Genomic DNA, 26,165 nt, shown 5'->3' on the forward strand with positions numbered 1-26,165 from the left:
TGTGTGTATGTATATATAATACAGCCAAATATTAATAATTACATTAAGCAGAGGAAACAGCAAACTGCTTATGGATCTAAGTTCTATCCTTGAGCAGTACTGAGAAGATTGATGACATTGTGGAGAGAGTAGAGAAGAAGGAGAAAGTATATTATGGCTGCAGCAAAGCCGGAGAAGAGAGCACCGGTGACATGATCACAGAACTTGGGAACTTGATTGCAAATCGGCAGCCATCCGGCATGGCTGTTCCCTTTCTTCCCCACATAACCGATTGCTAGAGCTGCCGATATGCTCGAAACTAGCAAGCACAATATAACCTAAAGAAGATCGATTGATCAAGGAAATGAAGTTAAGAAACCGATCTTAAATCATCATGAATTATAGATAGCATGTAGTAGTTGAGAATTAGAAGCAATGTTCTTACCAGATCTAGTACCAGAACCAAGCGCCAAAAGGAGCTCTTGGAGGGGAGAAAGAGAGTTATGAGAGTGTACCCACTGGCAATTGCATTGCTGATCACAAAGAACCTGTAGAAAAGGTCAACTTGGCGCTTAATTAACGAGCCTTTTATCTCATTGTCTAAATGAATTCTAACTCTCACTGATCATTTTGATTTATGGTGTAATCTTATATATTAAGAGATACGGGATGAGATGTATAGAAAATTCATTCGCACGTACTTGAATGTGGGCGAGTTGGTGTACTTGGCATCAAACTTGAGGTTCAAGACAGTAGAAGAGTCATGGCTTGTGGCCATGACAATGGTTGCAGAAATGGTCGCAGCCATGGCTGTAAGCCTTAGAAGAAAGGTCGGGATCCTCTTGGTCAAGGCCATGACCATGACCAGTCTGATGATACCTTCAATTTTTTCAGATATAGATAGATTGTGAAATGGCCCCAGAAGGAGACAATGAACTCTTAAAACACTGTATGCATACATACATATATATACATAGGGGTGGTGGGGAAACTTGTCTTCTTTCCAATTTTAAATTAGGGTTTTCAATGTTGTAGGTTAACCACTAGGTGCACAAACTTATGAGCCTGTTGGGGGAAGCCAGCTGGTGTACCCTTAATATTTCTTTGGTTTTCATATATATAGTTGCATGGAAATTCCATGCCTCCAAATCTTCCAATGAAGTTCAGTTTTCATGGTCAGTCAACTACCCCTTCTTCATAATTAAGTTGCCCTTTGGGAGGGGAATTATGGGGGTACTTGAATTAATTCAATTTTGAGAGCCTCGCAATGCAATGAATACAATTCATGAGGGGTGCCACTGATCAATTATCAATACATGCCAACCTAATCGCCCAAACTTCAGGGAGACAAGGCAACTTATCCACTGAAATGAGCTGTCCTTTCAATCCATTGGCAAATTGATCAGAGAAGGAGAGAATTAAAGAAGAAAAAAAAACAAACAAGCAAAAAATCTAGATGCTTTCTATGTTCACTTCCTTAGTGTTTTTATCACTAAAAGATGCTCTTGGGAGGACGGATGATCAAATAGAATAATTATTCAAATAAAGATAGAAAGGTAGAGGCAGATGTAAAAAATTTTTGAAAAAAATATTAAAGTTTGACACGAGTTATATAAGCTTAAATAAAGATATGATAAAAAATAAAGATACGTAGAAATTTAAAATTCATATAATCAACCTCATAGGATAAAAGCTGAATATGTTATTGTAAATATTACGCTAAATTATAAAATTTTACCTATGTAATATTTATGAAATCTATGCAATATGATAAGTGAATCTGTGTAATATTTACATAGATTACACTGAAATGACAATGAGCTCATTTGCAGACAAACCATACGATCAGCTTCGACAAATTCACAAATTTTTGTTCTACAAACTCACACTTCTCCTTCTTGCTTGGCTTGTGATAAATTTTAGGTTCCCATTATGCTTCGGTCCTGGTACTCTCTGTTGAACGGGAATTCAGAGGAGTTGGGAGAGCTCACAGAGTGTCCTTATGATCAAGGTGGGCACTTCATCGTCAGTAGGAGTGAAAAAGGTTTTAGTTGCCCAAGTGAAGATGAGCCCCAGTCAAGTCTGTGTGTTTAAGAAGCAGTAGGCAGTAGGAGGCCAACAAATTCACTTCTTGTGCGGCTGAGATCCGGTCTGGGGCAGAATCCCACAATAGGCCAGCAAGTAAGCTCAGTGCTTGTGCAGATTTTATATCAAACTAGGGCCAAAAGGGTAATGGCACTCGTTATTATGTTTTTGAGTGTTTGATTGAAGAAGAACCAATTCTGTTCCTTTTGGTTTGCTTTTGTTATTTGTTCTCGGGGCTCCTGGGGCCAGCGTTGTCGTGCCACCCCCTTCCATTTATTCGGACAGACATCCCTATTTTCATTGTGTTTCGAGCATTAGGGTTTGTTTCAGATTTAGAGATGTTACAACTTAAGATTTCAGTGATGCCCCCCAGATGATGAATTTGTTGAAACCCTCCACAGAGGAGGCATGTGTCCTACAAAATCGGCAGGTCTCTCTCTCTCAGGATCACATCTCTGTTTGAAGTTCGTGATTTTTGCAGCATTTCCCACACATATGAACATGGTCAAACAATCATCATTCCTTAGCCTTATTCTATGTAGTAAATTTCAGTACATGTCGTTTTCTTCAAGCCTTTTGGGGGCACGGCTAATTGTATCGTCTATCCCAATGTTGACCAACTCCAGCCTCTGTTGAGATTCCAAAACAAGACCTTAGGGTAAAATCAGAATACTTTCAAAACCAACTATTACAGATAGCAAACAGAAGGGAAGGCTAGATATCACAACAAACACAAAAACGATGATCAGAAACGAAAATAGTAAAGGAAGATGAGGATTTTATAGTGGTTTATCTCAAAAGAGGCTACGTCTACGTTGAGCTCGAGTGAGAAGAGCTCACTGCACTATGAGATGAATCCGAGATTATATCCACACAAAAAATCCTCCCAAACTCTCTGTACAAATAATGATTCGAGAACACAAAAATACCCAATAATCAAACAATAAAGATTAAAGACTGAAACCTATCGAACCATGTAACTTTACAAAGCTATATAAATATTTACAGAGAATGAAAATAGAGAAGCAAACCAAACCCTAGCCCGAAGACAAGGCTCTCCCTCTTCTCAATCTTTTTCCCTTTTCCTTCGTTTTGTTTGTCTTTTTCGTCTCGATCGTTTGACCAGTTCACATCCCAAGGGATGAGATTAAAAGCGATGATGGATGACTAGGATCAGGCCTCATAAAGCATGTATGAAGGACAGAGATCCAATCGTGCAAGCACGATGATTATTCCAACAGAAATGGCAGACGGACAAGAAATAAGATCAGGCAAGAAAAGACAAACGGACGCCATCAGAGAGCCACTGATGGTTGCCATGTGCTACCATCCAGCAACTGCTACTTGGCAAGCTGCGATTGTAGCACGTGGCCCTCCAACCAGCTTAATCCAACGGTGTCGTTTGATGCTTCATAGCCAACAATTTCCATTTACGCAGTGTCCATGAAATCCTGTTTTAATACAATCGGTCCCAAGTCTGGATGAAAGAGGAGGATAACATCAATTAGCCCATAATCGAACTAAAACCATTAGATCTTTAACATAGATTCTAAACACCCAACATATATTTGATTGGGGCATAAGCCTCTTAGCTAGCTACGTTTTGTATAGCCAGATTGTAGTGAAAATTGAGATATGGCCACTATATTGACTCCCCTAATTAGTGCTAAAGTCAATAATGTTCTCTCATGTTTATGAATGAATTGAGTAAACAAGTTAGTTTTTTTATCCAGGGCTCAAGATTGGATCAAGGAAAAATCGTCCCAACTCGCATAAATAATGTTATTTTTTAAAAATTGTTGAAACCGTACTAAGCTGAAAATAATTACCAATGTAGCGTTGGGCTGCTTGGAGTGGTGCAATTGCATAAACGCACTTGGTAAGAACGCCCATTGTTGGACAATGATAAATTTACTAATTCTCGTTCAAATTTAATGGTTGGCACTGTCAGAGGACAATTTTATCCATACTGTTGAAAGGTGGTTGATATTCAACAATAGGAGTAAATTTATCCGTTGACTGTGTCAACCAACAAATTCGGCCGACACAGTAAATACATATAAACAGTAGGTGTTTATAGGTCTGAATTGTTGTTGGCCTTCTCTATAGCTTAAATTGGTTGTTTGGCATTGTTTTAGGTGTTGAGTGGCTTAACGTATGCATCAACTCTATCTCACTTGCGTCGATTAAATTCTCCCACAGCACCTGAAGGTATATATCTTACCTTTCTGTTACTGGCTGTGCATTTATCAACAGTTACAGGCTACAGGCTAATTGATTGGACTCGAGCCCACATGAACTTTCTTAGAAAATAATGCTGACAGATTTTTTTTTTTTTTTGTCTTCGATTGCTATTTACCTTCCAATGCTATCTCCATCATCTTACCAGGGAAATCAGCAAAACTGGGGCACTTAAGACGGTTGGCAGTGGGGAATGATATGACCTGCAGAAACACCTGGAGGACAAGTGAGTGTCATTCTAATATGCATAAATAACTGTGGTGTATGCATTAAAATCTTTGTCAGTGGCTGCTGGATTGGCGTACGTTGGGATGCTGATATGTTGTTGAAGGCTCTGAAACAATGGAGCAGAAGGGTAAGTATAATTATCAATGGTTGGTGGTGAGTTTGCTAAGGACCTTGGTGCTGTCTAAATTTAAGGGGTTCCTAGAGTATATTGATATGGAAGAGGAAGAAACCACTATGATTTCCGTTACCATAAAATGTGAGTTTTCGAGGAATCTTATGGCCACACTAGATCTGCTTTTTGAGATTTCACGAAGTGCTTTTTAAAATCTGACATTGATTGGTTTAGGGACTCGTGACTGCGAGGCTCAATGCAGGGAGAGCCTATTCTAAGACACATGCCCATTGTGAAATTCATTCATCACTGATATTAGGTGTTTGTGCTCCAATTATACCATTTCCTAATCATAACCAAGTATGTTCATCATTCTGGTGATGATTTTTTGACCTTGAACTTATATATTATATTCTCCCCCATTTCCTCTTTTGTTGAACTAGTTCCCACGCAATACATATCGGTCGGCAATGGGTAAACAAGCCATGGGAGTTTGTCACCAACTACCAATTTCGAATGGTATGGAATTGATTCCTCACACCTACCACTTCATCATATAAGGTTTCACATCTTTCTCTAATTCTTCAAGATTCATTCGCCTATCTACTCGACTACCCCCATGAGCCTCTTGTTACAACTCAGGCAATGGAGCACCTGCACTTCAGACAGCTTCCTGCAAGCATTGTGGGTGCCTAGTTTCATTTCACTTTGTTTTTCCCTCATTTTGTTTATTTTCTCTCACCTATTCTCTCTTGGTGGTTGTTCGCGTATTCTTTCTAACAAGTAATATAATGATGAATAGAGTATCGTTCCCACGAGAATTAGCTTTTAATGCTTACTTTAATCACTATTAGCTTTAATAAACCACATACAATTAAAAGAATACTCACTATAAGTTTTATATTAACTAAAACTAACTCACTAAATGGAAAACACAAAATAATTCTTTAGGTTTTTGAATGTAGAAATCTAATGTACTAGGGTTCATAAATCCACCGTAGTTCTTTAATTGATTTAATCTTTCAGTGATCGGGTTTTATAATTTCTGCTTTGAGCTGAAAATCGATGATCCTAAGTTAATCAAAAGCTTCTCTCGATGGTCAATCGAATCTATGCTTACATATGAGATTAATTATCTCTAATTAATCTGCAAATATACAAATATGCATTTATCCACAATGACCATCAAAATAAGATTTCACAAGGCATAACGGTATCTCTACCTATTATTGAACCTTATGTCGTTTATTACCAAGTGCTAATCTATATTAAATCTCTTGAAAGCAATATAAATCACAAACATGTTCTAATGGCGGCCAAGCATTAAAACGGAATTAGTGCATAACAAACGATCAACCCGAAAGACAAGAATATAATAAAACCCAAATACTTTTAATTAAACCATCATTGAACTAGGTTTCATCAATCACCCTAGCCACAAAGTACTTAGCCTAACATAGTTTCAACCAATGAAAGAATAATAAAAACGGGGTTCATGATGTTGGAGAGAAGAAAGAACGGAAAAATAAAACCAAAACCGAAAATCTTCAAGAAAATCTCTTTCTTCTTCCTCGACTTGTCGTCTTCTCCTCCTCTAAAAAGCTCTAAATCTCTCAAGAATCATTCCTTATATAGTGCTTTTTAAGTCTTCAAAGCCGTGCCCCTTGAGAGAGCCCATCTCCACTTGATTTGAAAGGAAACGGGCTCAAAACGGCCTTTTCGCAAAGCCTAAAGCCTTACCGCGGCTTTACCACGAAATGCTTTCCGCGGTAAGGTCGTGAGCCACAGAATGAAAATCTTGTCACAGGCTTACCACAAAATGCTTTCCGCAGTAAGGTCGTGAGCCACATAATACTTCTTCAACCACAGCTTCATCACAGAATGATTTCCGCGATAAGGCCGTGAGCCATAGAAAACAATTCTTACCACGACCCTACCACACAATGCTTTGTGTGACAGCACCGTGAGTCGTTTCTCTTTGATTTTCAACACTTCACCAATGACGTCATTTTTCCAGGTGCTTTGCGACATCATCATCATCGATCCCGAATGGACTTTTGACCTTGCCTTTACTGCCATTTTAGCTCCAAAAATGCGACATCATCATCACTTTTTGCTCCAAAACGAAATTAGTGCATAACAAACGATCAATCCGAAAGACAAGAATATAATAAAACCCAAATACTTTTAATTAAACTATTATTGAATTAGGTTTCATCAATCACCCTAGCCACAAAGTACTTAGCCTAACATAGTTTCAACCAATGAAAGAATAATAAAAACAGAGTTCACGATGTTGGAGAGAAGAAAGAAGAGAAAAATAAAACCAAAACCGAAGATCTTCAAGAAAATCTCTTTCTTCTTCCTCGACTTGCTGTCTTCTCCTCCTCTAAAAAGCTCCTAAATCTCTCAAGAATCATTCCTTATATAGTGTTTTTTAGGTCTTCAAAGTCGTGCCCCTTGAGAGAGCCCATCTCCACTTGATTTGAAAGGAAACGAGCTCAAAATGGCCTTTTCGCGAAGCCTAAAGCCTTACCGCGGCCTTACTACGGAATGCTTTCCGTGGTAAGGTCGTGAGCCACAGAATGAAAATCTTGTCACGAGTTTACCACAGAATGCTTTCCGCAGTAAGATCGTGAGCCACATAATACTTCTTCAACCACGGCTTCATCACGGAATGCTTTCCGCGATAAGGCCGTGAGCTATAGAAAACAATTCTTACCACGACCCTACCACACAATGTTTTGCGTGACAGCACCGTGAGCCGTTTCTCTTTGATTTTCAACACTTCACCAATGACATCATTTTTCCGGTGCTTTGCGACATTATCATCATTGACCCCGAATGGACCATTGACCTTGCCTTTACTGCCATTTTAGCTCCAAAAATGCGACATCATCATCACTTTTTGCTCCAATTGTCTTCAACACATGCTCCACATCTACATAACCATATATAGAACCAAATCAAGTAGAAATTATGCTCATTGAATGTATAAATGCTAAGTTTATAGACCAAAATAAGTGTATAAAAGACACTTATCAGTGGTTTCTGCTTCATAATGTCGTTGCCATTGCCAATTATTCTGGATATAATCAAGAGGATTCTATTATTATAAGCAGTTATCAATAGATCTTCTATCACTTTCCTCCCATTCTTATAGGTAAACAAGGCTTTTAATTCTTATTTACAAGCACACACACACACACACACTCTCTCTCTCTCTCTCATGCCACTCCTCTTTAGAGATATTGGACCATTAATTTCCTGTCTTCCACATAGATGAGGAGAGGAAAGTGGGGATGCTAGTTAAAGAAGAATTTGGGCGTCTAGATAGAGCCAATACTACAGTAAGTATTGAGCACTAGACATGTTTGGTTTTGCATCCTTGTGGTTATATATCCACTAGACTCAGTTTTTCACAGGAGATGTGGTATGGTTCTTATGAAAAATTGGGCGATGATGGTCTTGCACCTCCTTTGAGTATCTAGAGCTTTTGTTTTTGTCTTTTGAATTGATTAAAAATCCTTTATAATAAGTCCAGATGCTATGTTAGGGAACAGGATCATCAGGAGAAGATGTAATTTTTGGAAAGACAACTCCGATTGCTCAGGACAATCCCCAATGTTCAGCTGCATGTTGCACTAGGCGTGACTGTATCACAAGTGTAGGCCGAAGTGAGACTGGGATTGTTGATCAGGTAAGCTGATTGATTTTTTTTGTCAGTAACTTACCTAGTACTTGTGGCAGCTGCTTGCTGTAAGCCATATTGGCATATAGTTATTTAACATGAAAGGTCTTTGGCCTTTCCAGTATTGATATATGAATTCCTAGTTAAGTTGTCTGTCTTTGCTTCTGTAATGATTCTTTTGCAGGTTTTAATTAAAACTAATGCAGAGGGCTATAGATTTGGGAAAGTAAAGGTGAGATCAGTCCAGATTCCTCAAATTGGAGACGAGTTTAGCAGTCAGCGTGGTCAAAAGGGTATAGTCGGCATAGCTTACACTCAGGGAGACACGCCTTGGACTGTGGAGGGGATTACACCGGATGTTATTGTGAACCCCCATGTCATTCCTTCAAGAATGACAGTTGGGCAATTTATTGAGTGTATTATGGGCAGGGTTTCAGCTTCCACGGGAAAGGAAGGGGATGCTACTCCATTGGTTTCAGCTTCCTTGGGAAAGGAAGGGGATGCTACTCCATTTACAAAATGTTACACTAAGTTTTTCCAACACCTCTCCAGAATCTTTGGTTCTTTCCATGCTGAGATTGAGACCATTGTGGGGGAATAGGATCCCTTTAGCTGCCCCATGTAGTTCAGAAAGGGCCTAGTTGGGTCAAATCTGGATGGTAGATTGGCATAATACAGGTGTTGTTGCTGGATGCATTAATCTGGAAGACCTTTTTGTTTCTTCTGACTGCCTATCAACTGTGACAACCTTAAACTACAAAATATTGTTACTCAAGACAGTTACACAACGTTTGCAGTCTACCAGTCTGGGTTTTGGTTCTAGTTTTCTCCAAGGAATGATATGTTGCCCGCGTCGGGCAAGTTGCCCGACGCAGGGCCCACCTCCCCTCTCTCTCTCAATTTGTCCGCATTAGGCAAATGTTATGTTGCCTGACATGCAGGCAACATAACAAAATCGAGTTTTCTCCTACTTATACTTTAGTCAATTGCGTCAACCTGAAACTGTTTGCTTTGGTTTCCTGTGATCTTTGGAAGTTAAAAAGTTTTCCCAATTCCATGTACCTACTATTGCAGGTGGGGAATATCAGCAAAGTTCTTCATAATGAGACCACAAGGAAAGGTTGTTTGAGCAAAGTGACACGTATAGAGAGTTCTTGTATACGAACGTTGTGGCTTGATAGCTATCTCACTGTCACTGCAGAGGTTACAAGAACAAAACTGGCATTGTGCAGGTACTTAAGCACCTAATTGTTTATGTCTTCTATTTTGTTTCTTTGGTTGGTTGTTGTTTGGTAAGGGCTTGACTTTGCTTGTTGAATGACATGTTCGCATTCCTTATGACTGTAAGCTGCTCTTCCAGGAGCTAATGTCTGGCTATAGCTCCAAGAATGTTGACAGAGCCTACTGGTAAACCATCCTCTATCCTAAGACCTAAGACCAGAAGAAGGTAGGAATTCTACCTTGGACCTGGGAAACCAAACCTCTAGCGTTGTACTTAAAACTAGAGCTGTATCATCATGTTGTTGTACTTCCTTGTACAGACGGGGGAATTAGCAGAAACATGTTGTATCTACTGGGAGCCTCACCGAGCAGTTCCTGAGGGGATTTATGGGTCATATGCCTTCATTTATTGGTTCTGAAGGATTCAAGGATTGTCTTCGAGAGCCACTAATTCTTGGTTTTCTAATGGGGGGGTATAAATAATTTGGCTTGATAAGAACAGAAGGGTATAGCTTATTAAATTTTGTTTTCTTTTCTTCTAGCATGTAACTGTAAATTAAGTACATAATGCTTCATGTTGGAAATGTTGCAGTATTTAGAATGATTCATGTTTTTATTTGAATTGCTTTTAAAATTAATGATTCGATTTCATTATCTTTTGTCTTGAAATGGCATGATTTAATGTTTATCCTTTTTATAGTCAGAAAATAATGATTTTAAACAATACAGATAAATTTATAAAAAAATATGATCATAAACAGAGATAAAAGATAATTAATGAGAAAATCTATTTTATGAACTCCTAATAAATTATATGGTGCATTTTCTTGTAGGTTTGAGTTTAATGTAGCTAAGCATGATTAATTCAAATTAGAAGATTAGCTTTTCTCTCTCATTCAATTCAATGTTTGTTTTTTTTTTTTTTTTGAGAGAAGTATGAATTATGAGTTTAAATTTCTTTACATCTCTTAAACGTGAGCATTTAGAATTATTTTTTAATATAATTAATTTTTATATATCAAAAAAAATTAAATTATAAGGTACAAAAATTAACTTAAAGACAACATATTGTTGTTTATTGTCAAATTTTACAGATTTCAAGAAAAGTAAATTTAATATTTGAGGTATTTAAATAAGAAAATTTTGGTAAACAATTACATACAAATTCTTCTTTCTCCACTTTACCCTTCTAAAATACTTATTTTTTATTTTTCTTAAATGAAGGGAGAATAAATAAAAAATATTTTTATGATGTGATAACATTAACTTTAATAATTTTAAAATTTCATATATATTCTTGACTTAATCGTATTTTATATAGAAAATGAGCCCAAGGCAATAGAAAATGTTCTGATCTTAGATAGCAAAAAACACGATTAGGTTTTTATATAGAAGTAATATAAAATGTAAAAATTATATGTTCTGGTAGCAGCATTATTGTGTTTTGTGCTCTGTAATCCGGATGCGAGAGAGCGAGAGAGGGAGAGAATGGAAATTAAGGAGGAAGCAGAAGATGATGGAGCCCCGCCCGGGTGTCAGTCAAATCCTACTGTAAAAGTAGAAGAAGAAGAAGAAGAAGAAGAAGAAACTATTGATGAAGACGATGGACCACCACCCGGTTTCCATTCTACCGGTTTCCATTCAATTCCTAGAAAAAGCGAAGAAGACGATGAACAAGAAGAAGACGGACCCCCGCCCGGTTTCCAATCGATTCCTATCATTAAACAAGAAGACGAAAAAGAAGAAGAAAACGGAGCTACACCCGGTTTTCAATCCCCAGTTATTGTGAAGCCGGAGGAAGAGGAACTCGGAGTTCCACCCAGTTTCCAATCATCAACTCTTGTGAAGCCAGAGGAAGAGGAACTTGGAGCTCCACCCGGTTTCCAATCACCAGTTCTTGTGAAGCCGAAGGAAGAGGAACTGGGAGCCCAACCGGGTTGCCAATCAGTACCAGAAGTAGAAGCTGATGACGGACCCCCACCCGGTTGGGATTCGGGTCGTCCAAATCAAGAACAAGAAGAAGCTTCTGACCAAGCCCCACCCGATTGTGAAGCCACCACTCCGCCCCAGCCTGCAGCGCCGCCTCCACTACCGCCGGCGCCAGCTGCTGCAGCTCCTTCTGGTGACTGTTCCCCCCTTTACCATTGACATACTGTTGAGCAACTATTAGATTGCTAAATGCGGTTCAGTATGTAAAAACTGTTTGATATTTTATCCATTTGAAGGAATTGGCCTTTGTTTGCAAAAAGCCAGAAAGTAATTGCTTTCAATGGATTAAACTTAATATATGGTTGTTTATTTCAGGTAATACTAATTTCAGTACTGTTGAATTTAGGACCGATTTACAATCAAGAAATCACTCTTCTCTTAGAGATAAACCTCACCCGATAGAAAAACAGTAATAGACAAACAAATATTGGAGTAATCAAAACAATAACAGAAAGGTAAAAGAGGCAAGAACTTATCCTGGTTCAAGCTTGAAATGCCCTATATCCAGACTGCCAGTGATCAAGACAGAATCCACTAAAAAGCCAATAGGATACAGCACTCCCTCTCGCACACTCTTAGCTATGAACAATAGCCTCCCCTCCCGAGAATTCAAGGACCGAGCAAAGCTCTCTCTCAATTCTCTCTAGAACTCGTGCAAGATAATCTGAAAATAATGAATGCTGAATACCTACCTCTGAACCTATCCACCTCTATTTATAACAGATAGAGGCGGTTACAACCAAGGACCTAGATGCAAATAAGAAAATAATGAGGACATCTAGAAATAACTTACACGAGTTATTTCTGTTATATTTTAAACACATAAAATATAAACATACAAAATTATTTCTTAATTACATACAAAGCCCTATACCAAGACTTGACAACTTAACTAATGCAAATCCTAACAAGTACCTTAAATTTCCTGGCCTTTTCCGTAACATTGTTCACATTGTAACTGTTTGAATCTTTGATTGAATCGCATTGTATGCTGTTTTAATTTTGTAGCTAATTTTGGGATTGCTTGGCAATCATTGGGATGAGCCCAAGTGGCTATCTTGTTGGAAGCACAATGGGATTTAGGTGACTAGTTTCATTTGTTTGTCTATCTAGAAAAGTTCTTGGTGGGTTTAAGTTTACATTGTTTATTTGAGATTGTAATTAGTTTTTATGAATGAGGCTTTAAACACATCCAATCACATTAATTCTTGTATTAGTTCCTACCAGGGCCCCTCCCTCTATTTTTCTTGCAATGCTTTGTTATTTTGGTTATGGTAAACTTAACCAGAAGTAAGTCAAATAGAATTAGAAGGTTATCAGGCCCAAGTGGGAATAGACCTATCAAACACCAAGAAATGGTGTGTATTGGACTTATGCGTGAGAATAGGCATACCTGTTCCATCATCCAAAGCATGTAAGAATTTTTCATGATGCCACAGGATGCAATTTTTGCCTACCTCTTTGTTTTTATTTTTAGGTGAAATTGTGTCATGTGCCTATTAAATAAAAGGGTGAGAAGTAGAAGTAGCCGTAGCACATGGTAGTTAGCGGTTGTATAGAAGCTTGGGCGGGAACTATTCACTATTTGAATTGCCCACTTGTTTGCCCACTTGGTTGAGGAGATCAGTATAAATACACACTGATCTCACTCGAAAAGTATGAATGAATTGAATCCTAAAATTCCTTCTCTCTCTCTCTCTCTCTCTCTCTCCCCGATTGAGTTCTTCTATCAGAATTCTCCAGAATTCCTCGTGGAATTCTTGAGACAGACTTGTCAGTTCCGTTGGATCTGACAATTTGGTATCAAAGCAATCCAGGCCAGGCAAAGCTACGAGAAGGACTGGTGATGGCAGACGGCACGAGAATGAAGAACATGGAGGCACAGCTACACCAATTTGGATCCACGGTATCGGACCTGTAGGCGAGGGTAGATCAGCTAGAATTGGGATCAAATTGCAATCATGAGGCAATCATCTCTATTGATCGCAAATTGGATGGTGTGGTCAACCAAATCCAACAAGTAAGAGTGCAGATTCGAGAGCAATTACAAGGCTTCATGGTTATGTTCGCGCGACAATAGCCGGTAAGCCTCTCCCCAGATTTTCCTCCTAGGGAAAGAGCAAATCCGATCCTTCCCAGCCATGGGATGAGAGGAGACCGGGAACCTCTGAGGTTGGGGAAGAACTGGGAGAAATGGGGGAGAATGTGGTTGGTCGAAGGCAAGGGTTGAATGGAGGCCTTAGCCACCAAGGCTACCAATGCCAAAATTGGATATCCCATTGTTTGATGGAAGTACACCTCGGTGGTGGATTAGACGATGTGAAAGGGCCTTTGAGTGGTTTGGGATACTGAAGCATCAAAAGGTAACCATAGCAGTAGCCTACCTTAATGATGATTGGTATCAAAGATGGGCCAAGACGAGAGGGGAATGCCCATGGGCAGAATTTGTAGCAGAATTTTGCAAGAGGTTTGGGGAGAGAGGAATGACGAATATGGTGGAGGAGTTTAACAAAATCAAACAGAATGGATCAGTGGCTGAGTACCAGAGGAGGTTTGAGGAGCTGAAAGCGTTGATGCTCAACCATAATCCTTATCTTACAGAGGCTTATTTCGTCTCCAATTTTATTAGTGGGTTAAATGAGGAGTTAAGGCCCATGGTGAAGGTGTTGCTGCCAAAAAACCCTTAAGCATGCCACTGACAGTGCCTGGTTGCATGAGCTGACGGTGGAAGCGCTCATGAAGAAACAATGAATCATGAACAAAGGAGGAACACATAATGTGTTAACTACCGTTGGGAAGATTCAGGGAAGAGAAAATTGGAAAAGAGTACAAGGGGTGAGGAGTTTACCAACACCGGGCCCAAAAACACAAGGTGAGAGGTTGATAGAACAGAGGAGACAATCTAATCTTTGTTTCAGATGCGGGGATAGATACTTCCCCGGGCACCAGTGCAAGAAGCAATTGCTTTTACTGGAAGGAGAGGACGAGAGTGTAGAAGGGGAAGAAATGTTGGATGTGCCTGAGGAAGGAGACAAAGACAATTGGGAGATCTCTTTACATGCCTTGAGAGGGCTGGCCAACAACAAAATCATCAAGGTGGAGGGGAAGGTAGGAGAAAGTAAGTTGATGATCCTCATTAACAGTGGGAGTACCCATAATTTTTTGGATGAAGGTACTTCTAAACAATTGAAGTGCTCATTGATTAGCACACAACCACTCTCGGTAACAGTGGCTAATGGGAGTAAAATGATGAGCAAGTCAGCTTGCGCTAATTTCCGTTGGGAGATGTAGGGTGAAGAGTTTGAGGCAGACCTAAGGTTATTAAAATTGGGGGGATGTGATGTGGTCTTGGGGGTAGACTAGATGAAACAAGTGAGCCCTATCTACTTCGATTTTAACAAGATGGAGGTGACTTTTGAGAGAGAAGGGAACAAAATGACATTGGTGGGCAACAAGGAAGTTGGAGTATGCAAGATGATCACGGGGAAATGTTTACAGAAGATGCTCAAGCAAAAGCTAACTCAGGTGGCCCAACTCTTCTTTATATTGGCAGTGGAAGAAGATGAGAAGGATACAAGGGGAGACGGTGAACTCTTCCTAGTAGTCAACAACCCCTCTCAATCAGAGTGGGAGGTAAATCAACTCGGTCGGCCTACTTCATATGCTTTTGTTTGAATATGAGGATCTCTTTAGGGAGCCAACAACTCTACCCCCTCCCAAAACCCATGATCATTCCATTAATTTGAAACCCAATTATGAACCCTTTAATGCAAAAGCCTACCGATACCCAGAGCCTAGAAAACACAAATAGAGCAAATGGTTAAAGAAATGTTACAACAGTCCCTAATCCAGCCTAGCCACAGTCCTTACGCATCCCCAGTATTGCTGGTAAAGAAGAAGGATGGATCATGGCATTTCTGTATAGATTACCGCCAGCTAAACGCCATGACTATCAAAGACAAATACCCAATTCCACTCATTGAAGACCTCTTAGATGAATTAAGGGATGCAACCATTTTTTCTAAGCTTGATCTAAGAGCTGGCTATCATCATATTCAAATGAGCACTAAAGACATACCCAAAACTGCCTTCCGAACCCACCAGGGTCATTATGAGTTCTTAGTAATGCCTTTTGGGCTTACCAATACCTCAACTACTTTCTAATCTTTGATGAACCACATTTTTGAACCTCACATAAGAAACTTCATCTTGGTATTCTTTGATGATATACTGGTGTACAACCGTACTTTTGATCAACACTTGACACACCTTAAAGCCGCTTTTGAGATCCTTAGAGTCAACCAAATGCATATTAAGAGGTCGAAGTGTTCTTTTGCTCAAAGGCAAGTGGAGTACCTTGGATACATTATCTCGGGCCAGGGGTTAGCACAGACCCAAAGAAGGTAGCTGCCATGCAGTCTTGGCCAAGACCTAACACCTTGAAAGCTTTGAGGGGGTTTCTAGGCCTAACGGGGAGCTACAGAAGATTCGTGAAGAACTACAGGATCATTAGTAAGTCCAACTCAATTACTAAAGAAAGAAGGTTTCAAGTGGAGAGATCAAGCTAAGGCAACCTTTGAACAACTCAAGAGGGTTATGAGTGAGGCCTCGGTGTTGGGCCTACCTAACTTTAACAAGACCTTCGTGCTGGAAACAGACGCATGTGAAACTAGAGTTGGGGTAGTGTTAATGCAGGAAGGAAGGCCCTTAGCCTTTCTCAGTCAAGCCTTAGCTCCTAGACATATGGGGCTAAGCATTTACGAGAAGGAGTTTATAGTTGTATTGATGACAGTGGACAAGTGGGAGACACTACTTAGAAGGGGGCCAATTCGTGATCAAGACTGACCATCAAAGTTTGAAGTTTTTGTTGCAGCAAAAGCTACACACTCAATTACAAAAGAAGGGTATGGAAAAACTGATGGGTCTTGACTATACTATATAATACAAGAAGGGGAAGGATAACGCAGTGGTCGATGCATTGTCTTAATGCCAAGAGAAGGGAGAAGCAATAGCCATAATTGCCTTGGTACCTGATTGGTATCAAGAGGTGGCCACCAGTTATGATACCGATGAGCAAATCAAAGGATTACTAGAGTAGTTGATTTTGAACCCCTCCAACAAATTGGGATATATGCTTAAGAATGGGGTTATTCAATACAAAGGAAGAATAGTGATTGAGGGCAAATAGGACATCAAGCAAAAGATACTCCAAACTCTACATGAGTCCCCACTGGGAGGGCTTTCGGGGATTCAAAATACATACCATAAGGTAAAACAACTCTTCTTCTGGCCTAAATTGAAGGAAGTTGTAGTTAAGTTTGTTATGGCATGCGATACTTGCAAGAGATGTAAGCATGAGAATGTAACGACACCTGGATTGTTGCAACCTCTAACTATTCCAGGCCAAGCATGGGAGAGCTTATCAATGGATTTTTTGGAAGGTCTACCTAGATCAAAAGGGAATGATTGCATATTAGTAATGGTGGATAGATTCACCAAGTTTGCTCATTTCTTGAGCCTATCTCACCCTTACACCACCCAAGAAATTGCTAGAGTATTCCTTGACCAAGTCGTTAAGATACACGGGATTTTGAGAACCATCATCTTTGACCGTGACAAGGTCTTTACCAGTTTACTATGGCAATCCTTATTGAAATCCCTGGGGTCTAAGCTAAGTATATCATTGGCCTATAATCCCCAAAATGATGGACAAACGGAGAGAGTCAATTAGTGTTTGGAGAACTACATGAGGTGCTTATGCTTCCACCATCCCACGAGCTAGCACAAGTAGTTGTCATTAGCCTAATGGTGGTACAACTCCAGCCACCACACTTCTATCAGAATGTCCCCATTTGAAGCTCTGTTTGAGTATAAGCCCCCCTTACTTCTTGCTATCCAAGAGATTACTAATGTGGCAGTTGTAGAAGATTATCTCCAACAAGGGCAGGAAATTTTGGGACAACTAAAGAGGGATGTAGCTATGGCCCAAAATAGAATGAAACAACAGGCTGATAAGGGAAGAAGCGAGAGGGAGTTTGCAGTAAGGGATGAGGTATATCTGAGGCTAAGGCCAACCCACATCTGGGCACTAACTTTAACACCAGTGACCAAGTTGAACCCCAAGTACTATGGTCCCTTTCCTATTGAGGCAAAATTGGGTAAAGTGGCATATCAGCTGCAGCTACCAAAGAATTTTCGTATTCATCCGGTGTTTCATGTATCCTTATTGAAGAGAGGTGTTGAAGGACAGCAAGTGAGTGCAAGTCTGCCCCAGGGTACTGGCAGCAATACACCCCAGGTAGAACTCGCAACTGTTTTAGATAGATGGGTCATTTATAGGCATGGAGCTTCCATAACCCTGGTGCTGGTTCACACAGTTCCCAAGGGTAGTTAGTCTACTTTGTATTTCTTGAGGACAAGAAATGTTTCATGGGGTGGGTAAACTGTCATGTGCGGCATGTGCCTGTTAAATAAAAGGGCAGGAAGTAGAAGTAGCCGTAGCACATGGTAGTTAGCAGTTGTATAGAAACTTGGGCGGGAACTATTCACTATTCGAATTACCCACTTGGTTGAGGAGATCAGTATAAATACACACTGATCTTACTCTAAAAGTATGAATGAATTGAATCCTAAAATTCCTTCTCAATTCTCCTGCGCTCTTTCTCTTATCTCTCTCTCTCTCTCTCCAATCAAGTTTTTCTAACAGAATTCTCCAGAATTCCTTGCGGAATTCTTGAGACAGACCTGTCAGGTCCGTTGGATCTGACAAATTGTTCCATTCTTTTATTGTTTCCTGACCTCATTAAGCAAATATCTTATCTCCACACTGCATATCTGGGCTTCTCTACGTTTTTGGTATCGGATATTCTTCAACACCTTATTAGAACTTGACACCTAAAAGCAATACATGAGATTTGTTAACTATTTGGCTTGCCAAAATATCTTTAGTACATTTATGATACTGAGTCATGATGCTTCACCATGATACCAACAATAGAAGGCCAAGAAAAAGATATGTTTCTATGAGTAAAGGTGATCTGTTTTTCATGTTTAAAATCTTGTATAGCTTATATTCTCTGATACAATATATTTAATATTTTTTCTATATTTGTCAGTAACGTGCATGCTATTTTGTCATGTTCTGTTATTGTAAATACACCATAATTGAGAGGCAGGTATATCACTTACCTCTTGGGCTGTGTAATTTTGGCAGAAACAGCTCAAATGGTTTGTGGTTCATGTAGGCAGCTGCTTTTCTATCCTCGAGGAGCCAGATTCGTTCAATGCTCACCTTGTCAGACAGTTAATCTTGTTCTAGAAGGTATCACTACACACCTTTTGAAAAACAAATCAGAATAGTTCATTTTCATTAAAAATCAAAAAATTAAGAGATTCACAATCACAATCTTGTAGTGGATAGGATGTATGAATTTAATCACACCTAGTCACTGATTGTTCCTTTCCTCCCTCCTTCCCCCGCAAATAGGTTGCTACTTGAATACAAGGGCTCCAGTAGGTTTTTGTGCGCATGTTAGTTAAATAAGGATTTTGATTGTAATGGTAATGTTGAGTACAACATAGATGCACATCATCACTTCTGGCACACCAGCAGCAGAATCCCTTTCTGATTTTGTCAGGAAAAAAAGAAAAAGAAAAAAAAGAGCAACATCTTGGAGGAGTCTGAATTCCACATAGATTTGAAATTATCACCAAATTCGTGCTTCTAATTTTGATGGCTTTTATTCTTTTTCACCAATAATTATATTCTGGGCACATATCATATCTGAGGCAGCACAAATCTAAAGCGCAATAGACCACACCTTGTTGGAAGAAAGAAACTAAGGAATGAAGGACTTAGGGTAAGGTGAAGAACTCTTGCAACATTTAATCTTGAGATATCCAGTACTTGGGTGCTGCACAAAATTAACAAGCCAGCACCTCAAGTAAGTTGAATATGATCTGTGACGACACGTGAAAGTCGGCTCTTAGGGGTCGTATGACAGAGCTTTTAGATTTCATTTTCATTTTTAATTTTTTGTGTTTGGTTTTGGTTTTCATTTTAAAAAATCAGATCTTAGGGGTCATTTGAGAACTGACATATTGTTTGACAACTTTGTGTTTTTCAGTTTTGTATTTGATTTTTTTTTATTTTCTTTCCCATCACAATATTATCAACAACTGGAGGTTGCCGGTGACTCTTAGTGATGCAACTCCCGGGAAGTTGTCTGATTTTCTTCAGGAGTCGTTACTCTATCAACATCCAAATCACTTTTGGAATCGCTCCCCTTATTTGTCGTCTGATTTTCTTCCTCATCCATTTTACATCCTTTTTATCATTTTCTGTATCAGAAGAACCGTCACGCCACTTCTTGCCCCCTGATCCATGCGGCTTCCAAACTCAACTCCATATCTTCCATCTTTATTCCTCCTATCTTTTACATCCCTCGTCAAATTTTCTTTTTCAGCTTCTCTGTCTTTTTTGTGTGTCTGTCTATAAGCTCATCATCTTTACTGCCCTCTCTACCATGTGAATCCAAGCCATTCTTTTTTGAGTGTGGGCCACTGCAGCAACTATCCCAAGAGCAACTCTTAATTATTTCATCTCTGGGAATCATCTTAGAGATGATCTCTACAAGACTACAAGTTGGGGCAACTCCCAAAGTAGGCGTCGCTGGCAACTACCAGCAGTTTCTGGTTGCCACTTTGGTGATTTTCAGCAACATTGGGTTGTCGGCAATGAGTGGGGGATGAGGAAAACGCCTTTTTATTGTTTTCAAAATTTTTGAAAGAAAATTGAAAAGTGAAAATGAAAGGTATACCAAACATGCCCTTATATGTTCACAACTCACTAGCTCTTTTTCTTCACTTCCATTTCTTTTCATTGCTTAGTATAACAATTAGCATTTTTCAGAAAATCAAGTTGGACAAGTGAAGTGTGAGGGTTGTGCAGTGCTGCTGATGTACCCTTATGGAGCACAATCAGTTAGATGCGCATCTTGCCGTGTTGTGACCAATATTGGAGTATGTAAATTCTTCCTTGGTACTATATGTATTCATGTGATTTTGACAACTTTTGGCTATTATGTATTGTGATTTCTCTGTTTTGAGTTCCTTCACAAGAATATGAATGCTTGAGATGGAATCAAGTTTTTATATTTGGTTTACATTGTTGTTTAAATTTGTTACTTCAATAAATTCTTTTTATAGGTTCAAGTGTAATTTACTAAGAATGATCAACCACCATCTAGCCTGGTTTTTTATTTATGTTTAGTTCCCCAGTGGGGTCTGTTTTTGACCTTTTGGTTCTGGGGTGTGAAAGGGCATCTTGTCTATCTGGTTATTAGTTGGTCATCTCTCTAATATTGATCTTAGGTGTATGCGGTGGATAGGATCATATTCTGGCTAGATAGTTGGTGTGGTTATATAAACCTGAGTGAAGTTTTCTTAGATCTTTTCAGTCTGGCTAGAAACCAGCAAGCCTATGTGAGTGAGTATTTTCTTGGACCTTCAAGGAGTGATGTTTACTCTCCTATCAATATTACATCATAAACTGAGAACCTATTTTGGCATCTCCTCTAAGTTAAAGTTGTGTCACAATTTTATTATTCTATAATTAACCTCAAAAAATTTAAGGGTTGTTCAAATGTGAAAAACAGTTCTATTTTGAATATTTTTTTCAGCAAGATATCAAGCCTTTATCCCACCATGTGGTATTGGTTACATGAAAAGTCAAAAGGCATGTTTGAGTAAGAAAATCATATAGAAAACAAATTTTTTATTTTCCAAATGTATATTGTCTATTGAAAGAACATTTTATGATGTTTTTCATTGTTTTCTTTTCAAAAATGAGATATTTCCTTGAATTAATATTAGTTCAATCAAAACTAATATTAAGTGCACCTGTATTAATATCAATATAAGTAGCAAAAAATAATTTTAAAATTGACTACTAATAATATTCCTATAACATAATTTATTTATAGTTAATTTATTTTTAGTTGTGTCATTATATTATATAATAATTAAATTTAAATATTAGGTAGAAATATTATAATGAATTATTTTAATATGTTAATGATGTTAATATTAAATTATAGTAATGGTCTAGTAAACGTTATTATTTCAATACTAAAATTCATTATAAATATCAATAATGATATAAATATTATCATTAGTATAATATTAACTATGTCATACATATTATATTGATGTAATAAATTTTAATATAATATTCATGATATTGCTAATATTGTAATATTATTAACAGTTTATATTATGATATTAGTAAATCACTATTATGCTAATGATTTCAATATCAAGTTATAGTATTACTTTAGTAAATCTTATAATACTAACAACAACAATATTAGTGTTGTAAAAGTTCTAAAATTCTAGACTTAAATTCATATCATTAGTATTATAATATTAGCAATACCATAAATAGATTAATATTATTTATTGATAACATAATATGAGATTATTAACTGAATGAGATTTTGTGTCTCCCATTGATCCCTTCATATGTAACGTGAGGGATGGGAGGAAGGGCAGATAAAGATATAGATAAAGAGAATGGAAGAAGTTGATACATTCAACCATACACTTAAAAAATTTCAAGGATAAAGATGGCTAGAGATTTATAGGTTTAAAATTTACATGGCTGGACCAACTGAGTTGGATTAAAGGTCGTGGTATTTGTTGTTGTATATGTGCCCTGTCTTTCAGTCTTCAAAAGTTATCAAGATTGGGAGTTCGATTTCATAACTGTTATTTTTGGAATTCTTTGTGAACATTCCATGTCTGGGCAGGGGTGGACTTAGATTAGAAGCCTTCTGGTGGGCATTTCTTATTTAGGTCATTGTATGGTATTCTCTAGAGCTGTGGCTCTTCCTTCCTTGGAATACCATTGTTTTCTTTGTTCCCTCACCTTCTCATGGTATTGATAACCCAAGGAGGATGGCTTAGTATTTGGCAGTGTGTTGCTACTTCCTTAAGGAAGATTGGAAGAAAAATGATTTGCATCTATGTCCATAAGTTGGCTCGTTAGATATGGTACTCAGTCTTTTCATGTTTTTTGCTATTCAGTGAGTCAGGTTCGCATCAGTGGAGGATTATTTATTTGCTTGAAGGGTTCCCCACCTTTGGTTTACACATTTTTGTGTTCTTATTTTTTTGTCTATGTGGCATATTGAGAGAGAGAGAGAGAGAGAGAGAGATGGTAGGCTTCAAAGAGGGGTTAGAGTACTCCATTCACACTTACAAAGGTTGTGGCACATTGAGAGGGAGAGAGAGATGGCAAGTTATGTGGCACATTGACACACACACACACAGATGGTAGGTTATGTGGCACATTGAGAAAGAGAGAGAGAGAGATGGTAGGCTTCAAGGAGGGTTGGAGTACTCCATTCACAGTTACAAAGGTTCTATTCATGTTTTTCTCTTTCTTTGGTTTGTCGAATGCCATCCTTTTTCTTCCTCTTCTCTTGACCATTTTGTTTGATAATGAGCTCTTTTAGGTGGTCTTTTTTTTTTTTTTTTATAGGTTTTTGCAATTGGGTTCACCCTTTCCTTGGCAGTGCCTTTTGGCTGTTTTTTATCTAAAGGGCATGCATCCCCAGTCCACAAGGCGCCTTGCTTTGCAAGGGTCTACAAAAAAAAAAAAAAAATGTTGGTTCCCATTGAACTTAATATGTGAATGTGCAGCGTAAAATATTTTGCTACCAGTCCTGTACCCAACTCATAAATACCTAGGAGATCTTGTAATATCAAAGGAAAATGGTGTTTCACCCTATGAATCAAGTTCTAGGCTAATGGAAAACACTGATCAAGTTTCATGCATGTGTAGGTGCACAACAAACGGCCTCCTCTATCTGTGCAGCAAGGTCGAGCACCACCTCATTCTCACGCTGTTCGCTAAGATGATATTGGCCTATCATTACACAATCCCAGCACTCCAACCTATACTCATGACCTTCTCCCAGTTTTGCTTTCTCTAATTCAGTGTTTGTGCGTGTGTAGGTGCTCAATTCCTTTTGCAGAACAGCATCTGCTGCTCTAGAACTCAATGCTTAAAAGCACGTTGAGTAGTTAGTACTCTTCTGATTGGTTAAATTTAGACTAAACAGATTTTATAATTTTGGTTGGTTAAATTGCAAACCGTTAACATATTTATAACTCTGAGCTAGACTTGTTTCCAATCTTGTTATATAAACTAACATTTGGAGCTTCTTTTACACATTGCCAGTTGTGAGCCAATCATATGGATACCTCAAATTTAGCCCCATGATATCCGTTTTCTCGAAGTCTAGGCCTTTGTCAAAATGTGTGGAGCGTATTTATTAGAATTAAGAAGCTCTAATGTAATAATCAATACAAAGAAAGAAAATGGGAGGTTCCACCAAGAAATATAAGGAAAACAAGAAAACGACAATGAAGTAAAACGATAATCTTTTAACTTGCGGTTGTGTCATTGTTCATTTATTTGTTTATTTTTTTACTACATTCAAAGTTTTGTTCATAAGGGTTTTAATTTGTTTCACGCTGCGCTTTTCAAAATCCTGATCCTCGGGTTTTCTTCATGTTATAGCGTGTCCTTGCAGCAAAAATTGAATCAATTTACGCGATACCGTACGTGTAATTGACCACATTAATGTTCTCTAAATTTCTGAACGTCAAAGTTTGTTGGTAAGAATTCACATCTCACAATGGTCTTGAATCCTGATTCATGATGTTACACTCTCAATTCCATGAGGTTCTAAGAAAAATTTGCGATATTACTTGTTGAACGAATGTACACGGAACCAAGTAATTTTCTAAGAGTTGCTTCAAAGCCAAAATAATAATGCCCGCAGATGTATCCTCGTACTTACCAGCAATTTCGGAGAAGTACACAGTGAAAGAAGGAATCTTATGAAGAAACCTTCAATCATCGAGCAGGAAATACTCCTCCGATGCAGTTTCCAGGAAAGAACCCAAAGTCCTCCTCAAAACGTTGAAGGTTTTGTCATCCTATATTCCAGAACGGTAAGTTACATAAAACATACAAGGTAAATTTACTGACTCCCTCTGATTTTTGAGTCATTTGTGAAAGCACTTTCTATCATTGACTTTTAGCATTTTGGATTCCCATGATTAGTTTTTTTAAGCACAATATTAACTCAATGAAAGGGAGTGTTTTGAATAAATAAATAAATCATGCTGACCTGAAGTACTAAAGGACTGTTTTTTTCAACTTTCAGTTTTTAATTTTAAGTTTTGAATTTATTTTTAATTTTATATTTTAAATGCCTGTTTTGATATTGCTAAAAACGTATTTTTTTTATCTATAATTTTTTTTGCGTTTTAAAATTTTCAAATGTATTTGTGATAAAAATAGTTAGAATATTTTTTTTTTATTTTGAATTTTTTTTATAAATTTTTTTCTTGTTTTTAAAAATATAATAAACATGTTTTTATTATTTTAAAAAATTAAAAATTAAAAACGGTCCAAAAAAAAATAGTGAAGAGAATAGGGTCTAAGCCAGTGGACTCCTTTTAAAAATGGTCCAAAACAAGCGGTAAAGTGAAATTTTCCCAAAATTAGACCAAGGGGAGGAAGATTGAAAATTCAGAAGTCACCTGCTTCTTCTTCAGGGACGCTTCCAATTCAGCTATTTTGTTTGCGCAGGTTTTCTCATGTTCAGAGATCATATTCTTTTCTTTTTTCCCTGAAATCAAGTTATTTAGATCTTGGCAGTGAAACTGTGTATAGTTACATGCCCAAAAAAATAAAAAATAAAACCTGTGTTTCGTTATGAAATGTATGAAGAAAATCTTGTTGCTTACTCTGTTGTTCATACCGTATGGAAAGCCTTTCCTTCTCTTCCTCATGTTCGGAGATGGCGTCTAGCAAATCCAAACATATAAAATGGTAGTTAGCGTCAAGTACATGGGGTAAACATGAATTTCAATATCACATTAAACATGGAATTAAACACCAGGCATCTATGAGGTAGCACTACACTACCGCGTTTGATGAACCACAAAGAAGAGAAGAGGCACGATGCTTTAAGCAATTAATTTAGATTAACCCCTTTAAGAATTGTACCATGAAGAGCTGGTGTGGCGACATTTCCTTTTATCCGAATGAAAAAAGATTATTTGTTTTTATATTGTTATCACAATTTTGATTCATCGCCTGAGAAATCTTACTATTGTGAGGAACATTATTTTATTTACAAAGTAATGTAAAATTTTCTCCTGCTGAAGAAAGGATCACTTCCTGCCATGGAAGCAATCTCAAGTTTCCACCTCAGTTTTTGAAAAAACGAAGGCATGTGATTCTAGAACTAGTATATGCTTTCCCATGGAAATGACAAGACAAAAGGGATTGGAGAATGACACCGAGATAGGAAAAATAATAATTTCATCACAAGGAGACTCGACTCTTGTAATTCGGTGTGGATAAATTAATATTTCATCTGATGTTCGAGAAAAGTAAGGTCAGCAGACCTTATTTTCAAAGTCACCAAATGTGAGAGCCATCATGCTAATCCTATAGTAAAATCTAATCACATGTGACGAAACATGATAAGATTAATAGAATCAATATTGTAGAAGATAAAATTAGTTCTTTATTTA

The 26,165-nt window shown here is 38.0% G+C and overlaps 4 protein-coding genes across 9 annotated transcripts in view; 2 read left to right on the top strand and 2 right to left on the bottom strand.

The window, feature by feature from the left end:
• LOC127807863 (CASP-like protein 1C1) lies at positions 1-24,507 on the bottom strand. Its single transcript, XM_052346031.1, has 4 exons — positions 24,416-24,507; positions 681-858; positions 425-527; positions 1-317 (listed from the first exon to the last, which is right to left on the bottom strand). The coding sequence occupies exons 2-4, from the start codon at positions 839-841 to the stop codon at positions 84-86; spliced, it is 498 nt and encodes a 165-aa protein (XP_052201991.1). The 5' UTR covers positions 842-858; positions 24,416-24,507; the 3' UTR covers positions 1-83.
• LOC127807862 (DNA-directed RNA polymerase II subunit RPB2-like) lies at positions 1,853-10,362 on the top strand. Of its 4 annotated transcripts, none has more exons than XM_052346026.1 (6): positions 1,853-2,160; positions 4,203-4,275; positions 4,454-4,660; positions 8,202-8,345; positions 8,521-9,568; positions 9,685-10,362. In XM_052346026.1, the coding sequence occupies exons 3-5, from the start codon at positions 4,625-4,627 to the stop codon at positions 8,935-8,937; spliced, it is 597 nt and encodes a 198-aa protein (XP_052201986.1). In that variant the 5' UTR covers positions 1,853-2,160; positions 4,203-4,275; positions 4,454-4,624; the 3' UTR covers positions 8,938-9,568; positions 9,685-10,362. The 4 variants fall into 4 exon arrangements, with proteins under 4 accessions (XP_052201986.1, XP_052201987.1, XP_052201988.1 ...); XM_052346027.1 differs by having other exon boundaries at positions 9,697-10,362; XM_052346028.1 differs by having other exon boundaries at positions 9,411-9,568.
• On the top strand, positions 10,970-25,379 carry LOC127807859 (pollen-specific leucine-rich repeat extensin-like protein 1). 3 transcript variants are annotated; one of them, XM_052346024.1, is made up of 5 exons: positions 10,970-11,679; positions 18,760-18,867; positions 20,458-20,567; positions 24,133-24,230; positions 24,398-25,379. In XM_052346024.1, exons 1-4 carry the CDS (start codon positions 11,046-11,048, stop codon positions 24,181-24,183), a joined length of 903 nt encoding a protein of 300 aa, XP_052201984.1. In that variant the 5' UTR covers positions 10,970-11,045; the 3' UTR covers positions 24,184-24,230; positions 24,398-25,379. The 3 variants fall into 3 exon arrangements, with proteins under 3 accessions (XP_052201984.1, XP_052201983.1, XP_052201982.1); XM_052346023.1 differs by lacking the exons at positions 24,133-24,230; positions 24,398-25,379 and adding an exon at positions 23,392-24,048 and having other exon boundaries at positions 18,766-18,867; XM_052346022.1 differs by lacking the exons at positions 24,133-24,230; positions 24,398-25,379 and adding an exon at positions 23,392-24,028 and having other exon boundaries at positions 10,971-11,679.
• The window catches only part of LOC127807860 (uncharacterized), a 3,969-nt gene continuing 2,026 nt past the window's right edge, over positions 24,223-26,165 (bottom strand). Inside the window, exons 6-8 of the mRNA XM_052346025.1 lie at positions 25,371-25,430; positions 25,164-25,252; positions 24,223-24,554 (exon numbers count right to left, since the gene is read on the bottom strand). Of these exons, the coding sequence (XP_052201985.1) occupies positions 24,468-24,554; positions 25,164-25,252; positions 25,371-25,430 (236 nt within the window). The 3' untranslated portion in view covers positions 24,223-24,467. The remainder of the gene's footprint in view (positions 24,555-25,163; positions 25,253-25,370; positions 25,431-26,165) is intronic.

This window comes from Diospyros lotus, chromosome 8 (assembly GCF_014633365.1).
Source record: "Diospyros lotus cultivar Yz01 chromosome 8, ASM1463336v1, whole genome shotgun sequence".
Classification (NCBI taxonomy): domain Eukaryota; kingdom Viridiplantae; phylum Streptophyta; class Magnoliopsida; order Ericales; family Ebenaceae; genus Diospyros; species Diospyros lotus.

Excerpts from the sequence above, each read along its gene's own strand:
- LOC127807863 (XM_052346031.1), bottom strand. The coding sequence starts at position 841 with ATGGTCATGGCCTTGACCAAGAGGATCCCGACCTTTCTTCTAAGGCTT. Across the intron at positions 528-680 it reads ACCAACTCGCCCACATTCAA|GTTCTTTGTGATCAGCAATG; the intron begins GTACGTGCGAAT and ends CCTTTTCTACAG. Across the intron at positions 318-424 it reads TGGTTCTGGTACTAGATCTG|GTTATATTGTGCTTGCTAGT; the intron begins GTAAGAACATTG and ends GATCTTCTTTAG.
- LOC127807859 (XM_052346022.1), top strand. The coding sequence starts at position 11,046 with ATGGAAATTAAGGAGGAAGCAGAAGATGATGGAGCCCCGCCCGGGTGT. Across the intron at positions 11,680-18,759 it reads AGCTGCTGCAGCTCCTTCTG|AAACAGCTCAAATGGTTTGT; the intron begins GTGACTGTTCCC and ends TAATTTTGGCAG. Across the intron at positions 20,568-23,391 it reads GTGTTGTGACCAATATTGGA|GTGCACAACAAACGGCCTCC; the intron begins GTATGTAAATTC and ends ATGCATGTGTAG.
- LOC127807862 (XM_052346026.1), top strand. The coding sequence starts at position 4,625 with ATGTTGTTGAAGGCTCTGAAACAATGGAGCAGAAGG. Across the intron at positions 4,661-8,201 it reads TGAAACAATGGAGCAGAAGG|GGAACAGGATCATCAGGAGA; the intron begins GTAAGTATAATT and ends ATGCTATGTTAG. Across the intron at positions 8,346-8,520 it reads AGACTGGGATTGTTGATCAG|GTTTTAATTAAAACTAATGC; the intron begins GTAAGCTGATTG and ends ATTCTTTTGCAG.